This window comes from Lathyrus oleraceus, chromosome 6 (assembly GCF_024323335.1).
Source record: "Lathyrus oleraceus cultivar Zhongwan6 chromosome 6, CAAS_Psat_ZW6_1.0, whole genome shotgun sequence".
NCBI classification, from domain to species: Eukaryota; Viridiplantae; Streptophyta; class Magnoliopsida; order Fabales; family Fabaceae; genus Lathyrus; species Lathyrus oleraceus.
In genome coordinates, this window is record NC_066584.1 from 471,302,182 (window position 1) to 471,309,122 (window position 6,941).

Below are 6,941 nucleotides of genomic sequence, written 5' to 3' on the forward strand. Positions count from 1 at the left end.
GTTGATGATATACTGCTGACTGGAAGTTCTGAACAAGAGATAGCCAAGTTCAAGAAAGTTCTGATGAATGAATTCGAAATGACTGATCTAGGCAAAATGACATACTTTCTAGGGATGGAGTTCAGATACTCTGAGAAAGGTATTATTTTGCATCAGCTCAAGTATGAATTAGAACTTCTGAAGAGATTTAAACTGAAGAATTGTAAGATTGCTGTCACACCTTCTGATACAAATCAGAAACTGGATTCTGACTCTGATGGAAAGGATGTGGACGCTACAACCTTCAAACAGTTGGTTGGTTCTCTGAGGTATTTGTGCAATACCAGACCTGATATTTGCTATTCAGTTGGGATGGTTAGTAGGTTCATGAGTAAACCTAAGTGGTCCCATTACCAAGCTGCTGTCAGGATTCTGAGGTATATCAAGGGAACTCTGAAGTATGGAGTATTATTTCCTTCTGGAAGAAAAGATGAGTCAGAACTTCTGAGTTATTCAGATTCTGATTGGTGTGGAGACAGAGTTGACAGAAGAAGTACGTCTGGGTACTTATTCAAATTTCTGGGAGGTCCCATTTCTTGGTGTTCCAAGAAGCAACCTGTTGTGGCGTTGTCAACTTGTGAAGCTGAATACATTGCAGGTGCTGTTACTGCATGCCAAGCTGTGTGGATTCTGAATCTATTGCAGGATCTGAAGATAAAAGTAAACAAACCTCTGAAGCTGATGATTGACAACAAGTCTGCAATCAATCTTGCCAGAAACCCAGTGTTGCATGGGAGAAGCAAGCACATTGAGACCAAGTATCATTTTCTGAGACATCAAGTTCAGAGGGGAGTGTTAGAAGTTGTACACTGCAGCACTCAGAAACAGTTGGCAGATGTTCTGACGAAAGCTATCAAGACTGATCAATTTCTCAGATTAAGGGATGGAATTGGTGTTACAAGTTTTGATGGAATATGAATTAAGGGATGGTATTAGAAGTAATTCATATTTAGTTGTATTATTTTCTTAGCCCCTAAGTTTGTTAGAGGGTATTTTAGTATTTTATCCTATTCTAGTAACCTTAGTTTTAGCTTATAAATAGGGTGACAATCATTGTAACTTTTATCATGTTTTGTAGCCGTCATTCTCTTAATAGAATATTCATCTTTCATTCTACCTTTGCACCAACAATTGCACCTAACAAAATTCGAATCCGAGACCTTGAGAGAAACACACTATCAAGACTCAAACTTAACAACAATTTTAACGACGATTTTGATAAGAGAGACAAAAAATAATTTTTTTTTAATAAGATCATTCTCTAAAGAATATTTTAGAGAAATTATAAATTAAATATGAGATATTTATGAAAATCAAAAACATATTTAATCTTTATTATATTAATGTAGCTTGATAGTCTTAAATTTAAATTTAAATCAAATACAATTAATGATGAAAAGTCAAATGTACTCAGTATTAAATCAAATACATTTGAAATAAGAGTTGAAATTTTAACAATTAAACTACTAATAGAAAAACAATAGAATTAAAAAATGAAATGCATTTAATCTAGATTTAATTCAAATGTAAATCAAATACAATTAACGGTGGAAAGTAAAACGTACTTAGTTTTGTATTTAATTGAAATGGAGTAATATCACTACTACACAAACACTAGAAATGAATTACCCCTATGTGTAATTTTCAAACATAATAATAATTAAATTTAAAATAAATATAATATTAATAAACCCCGTTCACCATAAACCCTGTCCTTGTGACTGTAATAAACCACCACCGATTCATTTATAAGTGACCGAACCTCCATTTGACGAGTCGTTTTTTATTTCAACAACTTTCCATCCGCCACTCACTCACACACTAACTCATCAACCATGGCCGCCGCTAGTTTAACTTCCCAAACCCTCAGAGTCCCCACACCAACTTCCCTCTCTCTCTCCTCCTCCAAACTTCCTCTCTCCTCCATTTCCCTCCGTTCCCACCCCCGTCGCTCTCTAGTCGTCTACGTCTCCTCCGACGCCAAACCCACCGTCCTCGTCGCCGAGAAGCTCGGCGAAGCAGGTCTAACTCTTCTCAAAGACTTCGCCAACGTGGATTGCTCCTACAATCTCAGTCCCGAGGAGCTTTGCACTAAGATCTCGCTCTGTGACGCTCTCATCGTCCGGAGTGGGACTAAGGTCTCCCGTGAAGTCTTTGAGTCCTCCGGTGGTAGGCTTAAGGTAGTCGGAAGAGCTGGCGTGGGAATCGATAACGTGGATCTGGCCGCCGCTACTGAACATGGTTGCTTGGTTGTTAATGCTCCCACTGCGAATACTGTTGCCGCTGCGGAGCACGGGATCGCTCTCTTGGCTTCCATGGCTAGAAATGTTGCTCAGGCTGATGCCTCTATTAAAGCTGGTAAGTCTTTTTTAGTTGAAGCATTTTATCGAACACCTTTTTGTCATGTTTTTTTTTTAGATCCTGTTGCTTTTAGTTCGTACTTTTTGTTTCATTTCACATCGTTTTATTCTTTTTGGTGTCAACTACTTGTTGACATGGTAACGTAAGTGTAAAATTCTATGGTAAGAGGGAATTTCTTTTCCTTATTTATCGATTTGTCTGTGGCTAACTCTTTTTGTATTCATGTTGAGATCTATTTTTCTATATAGAGCAATACTTTGTTTTTTTTTATGTATTTTATGAGTGCTGTTTATGTTGTGTATTTGGTGATTAGTTTATCTGGTTGATTGGATTTGTGCTGGTTTGTGGTTTATGCAGGGAAGTGGCTGAGAAATAAGTATGTTGGAGTTTCCCTTGTTGGGAAGACACTTGCTGTACTGGGATTTGGGAAGGTTGGTACTGAAGTTGCTAGGCGTGCTAAGGGGCTTGGTATGAGTGTTATTGCTCATGATCCTTATGCTCCTGCTGATCGTGCACGTGCTATTGGTGTGGAGCTTGTGAGCTTTGATGTGGCCATTGCTACTGCTGATTTCATATCTTTGCATATGCCGCTTACGCCTGCTACCTCGAAGATGCTCAATGACGAGACTTTTGCTAAGATGAAGAAAGGAGTTAGAATTGTCAATGTTGCTCGTGGTGGAGTCATTGATGAGGATGCGCTTGTTAGAGCATTGGATTCTGGAATTGTAGCTCAGGTTTGAAGCATTGAGCAGCTGATAGCTTACTACTTTAGAGGATAATAATTAATAATTAGTTGGGTCGAAATAATGACGGTTCTGACTCTTTGTTTCAGGCGGCTCTTGATGTTTTCACGGTGGAACCACCCGCCAAAGACAGCAAGTTGGTTTTACATGAGCTAGTTACTGCGACACCTCATCTAGGTGCCAGTACAACGGAAGCTCAGGTAAGATACTTAAAGCAAATTGCTTATGACTGCAAGTCTTACCTTTGTTCCCCTTTTTTCACTATAGTGTCTAATAACCTTTGAAAATGATGACCAGGAAGGTGTGGCTATTGAAATAGCAGAAGCTGTTGTTGGGGCGTTGAAAGGGGAGCTTGCTGCTACCGCAGTCAATGCACCAATGGTTCCCTCAGAGGTACTAGAAGAAAAATCATCTTTATGCGTTTATTTCATGATATATACCTTGCTTCATGGTATTGGTATTGCTTCTCTCCCATATCTATATTGTTTTTCATGTTGAATAATTCTTTAACTTGTCTAACCATACCAAATGTTGGAAGTGATATTTGGAACCAAAGTCTAATTTTTAAATTTTAACTGCTATTAGATCAGCTGTTTCAATGATAATTGTACAAGTTTGATTTGAGAGTTCTAATACAATGATCTTATTATGAGTTTTATTATCTGCCTTTATCTCTTCAAATTTGAAACTGTCTTTATCTCAAGCTTATCATAACAGTAAAAAAAATTAATGGATTGGAGTTGGTGATGAAATTGGCCAGTGGAATGGCCCAAGTTTAACACCTTTTTAATTTCTGTGACTGTGACTGCAGGTGTTAACTGAGCTAAAACCATTTGTTGTTCTTGCTGAGAAACTGGGTAGGCTGGCTGTCCAACTGGTAGCAGGAGGAAGTGGTGTAAAATCAGTGAAAGTGACTTATGCTTCTGCTAGGGCCCCGGATGATCTTGACACCCGTCTTCTTCGTGCTATGATAACAAAGGGTCTGATAGAGCCCATATCCAGTGTTTTTGTGAACTTAGTTAATGCCGACTTCACTGCTAAACAAAGAGGGCTAAGATTAACCGAGGAGAGAGTTATTCTTGATGGTTCACCTGAGAATCCACTTGAATTCATCCAGGTCCAGATTGCTAATGTGGAAACTCGGTTTGCCGGTGCCATATCAGATTCAGGGGAGGTTACAGTTGAGGGTCGCGTGAAAGATGGTGTCCCTCATCTTACGAAGGTTGGATCTTTTGAAGTTGATGTAAGTTTGGAAGGTAGCATCATACTTTGCAGACAGGTAGATCAACCAGGTATGATTGGAAAGGTGGGAAGCATCTTGGGTGAAGAGAATGTGAATGTCAGCTTCATGAGTGTTGCAAGGACTGCTCCAAGAAAGCATGCTGTGATGGCAATTGGAGTTGATGAACAACCCCGCAAAGAAAGTTTGAAAAAGATTGGAGATATTCCTGCTATCGAAGAATTTGTTTTCCTCAAGTTTTAAGATTAATGTTTTTGTCTTGTGTTTTATTTTTCTTTCAATTGGGCATATCTGGTGTGCCCAGTTTTGATGTATCATCATGAACAAGTGAGTAGTGAGTCTTCGGTAGATGAGGAAAAGAATAATTTAGTATAGTGAAATTCCTGCTTTTTCATTTTCATTTGAAAATAGAGAAAAACAATATGTTGCAAGTTTCAACTAATCACTCACTTTTTAAACTTTAGTTATGCTTTTATGTTTTTTTTGGAAAAGAGAGCGGAGCTTTCTACCCCTGAATTGAATTCTCTATCTGTTGGACTTGGATCCAACACTACACCCAATTTTAAGGATATGATTGACGATTAGGATAAATCTCTGTCCCAAGGTGTTTAAATATTCGTTAATTAGAAGAATTGATGTAATATCATGCGCCGGAGTTTATAATTTACCTATGAAGCGTTGAAACGATGGCAATCACCAAAGATTGGTGAAATAATAGTCAAAAGAGTAGTAAAGAGGAACAATAATTAATTACTCAGCTGTTGTTTTCTACTGTGGAAGGTTTGGAACACCAATTAAAAGATTGTGAAGCTATTGAAGAGCTTGAGGAAGAGGGATGTGAAGACATTGAGAAAAGAAAAAATCTTCCGTTTGAATCATGTAGAGCCTCTCCTACCAAAAGTTAACTTTCAGGCTAAGCAAGAAAATAGCTCCAGTACCTACAGACCTTATTCGAGAGCCCAAACCAACTCAAAAAAAGAAGTCTCCCTAAGGGGGTCTACATAGTTTGTTTGAAATGTTACTGGCAGAGGAAAACCTAGGAAAAAGTGAGGAGAATAAGTGGCGTGTAGAACTTAATGGAGGTTGATGACCAAATTAAAGAGACGGTGTTAGGATCCTAACATCGCCAACCTCAATGAAAACCATACTTTGAAATTATCGAGGCTTGGGGAACCTTGTACAGTTTTAAAAAGTCCCACCTAATGTTCTTGATGGAAACTTAAAAAGTCCCACCTAATGTTCTTGATGGAAACTAGGTTGTGATAGGAAGAAATAGGTAGGGTTATAATCCATTGTGGCTACAATTCTGGTGTCTTTGTTGGATGTACAGGTTAGGGAAAAGTGAAAGCTTGTGGACTTGCTCAGACGTGGAACGAAGAGATAAGCTTCTCCAATTTGTTTTACTCTCTAAATCATGAATATTTAATTCGACATTGCTTATGAAAAGGCAACAATGTCATCGTAAAATCATTTCACTTATTTTTCAGATTTACATGATCCACATTGGGCGATACCGAAAATTTAGATTACACTATCAAAATTTTTTAAAACAGTACATTTTATAATGTAAATATCAAAAATTTTGAGATTTTATATCAAAAATTTCAAAAATTTTGGTATTAATTCTAACATTTGGAATTTCAAAATTTCAGGTACAAAATTCCATTAAAATTCTCGGAAATTTTCAAATATTTTAATGGTTATAAAAACTGTTTTTTATTGGAAATTTTAAAATTTTCGGTATAAATAAAAACTTTGTTTTTTAATAAAAATTTCAGAATTTCCGATAGTTATAAAAATTTAATTTTTTATTGAAAAATCCTGAAATTTTCGATAGTTGCTAATTTTTTATTTTATTTTTCCTTCTTTTGCAATGAAATATAAAGGCAGAGACGACACTATTGCAGGCAGAACTATTGATAGAGCGGCAGACCAGGTTATGGCTATTGAGGTTGAGTCATCCTAGATACGGGTTGGACGAGTGATTCAAACCGGTTCACATTAGAAACGGTTGACTAAGCAGGGTCAGTTCCGCACACCTCGTAACACTCTACGCTGACATGTACGATCAATTGAGTAGTCCAGAGATGAGGTGGCGTATGAGATGGGAGTGTCGGATGTTGCTGTGGTAGATGAGGTTGTTGAGGTTGTTGTTGTGGAGATTGTTGTTGATGAGGTGGTTATTGATGAGGTGAATATTGAGGTGGTCCAGCCAGATGTTGTTGTTGCTGATCCGGTCACATCTGCTACTACTGACATAAAGGTTACAACTCCTTCGACCGAACGCTCTGTGCACACTAACAAAGGATTCTCTAGAGGACCCATTGATCGGTCAGTGCTTACTGAGTATGTTGATCATGTGGCGTTACGACTATGGCAAAGAGAGGTATATGTCTTTTATGTTTAACTTTAATTTGTTTATTATTGTGTCATGATAGCTAACTGCAATTTTTTTATATTTGTTTGTCATAGGATTCTCCTACACTAAAGGTGACTTCGCACAGGTCGAAGCTGAAGGACTTCCTGAAGATTCCGATGCCTGAGTAGGTCAGTCGGAT

At 37.7% G+C, this 6,941-nt stretch overlaps 1 protein-coding gene across 1 annotated transcript; it reads left to right on the forward strand.

The window, feature by feature from the left end:
• The first annotated feature begins 1,755 nt into the window (after nt 1–1,755).
• LOC127097917 (D-3-phosphoglycerate dehydrogenase 1, chloroplastic) lies at nt 1,756–4,846 on the forward strand. The gene is made up of 5 exons (XM_051036403.1): nt 1,756–2,397; nt 2,758–3,134; nt 3,233–3,343; nt 3,441–3,536; nt 3,955–4,846. Exons 1-5 carry the CDS (start codon nt 1,875–1,877, stop codon nt 4,624–4,626), a joined length of 1,779 nt encoding a protein of 592 aa, XP_050892360.1. The 5' UTR covers nt 1,756–1,874; the 3' UTR covers nt 4,627–4,846.
• Nucleotides 4,847–6,941: the final 2,095 nt, after the last annotated feature.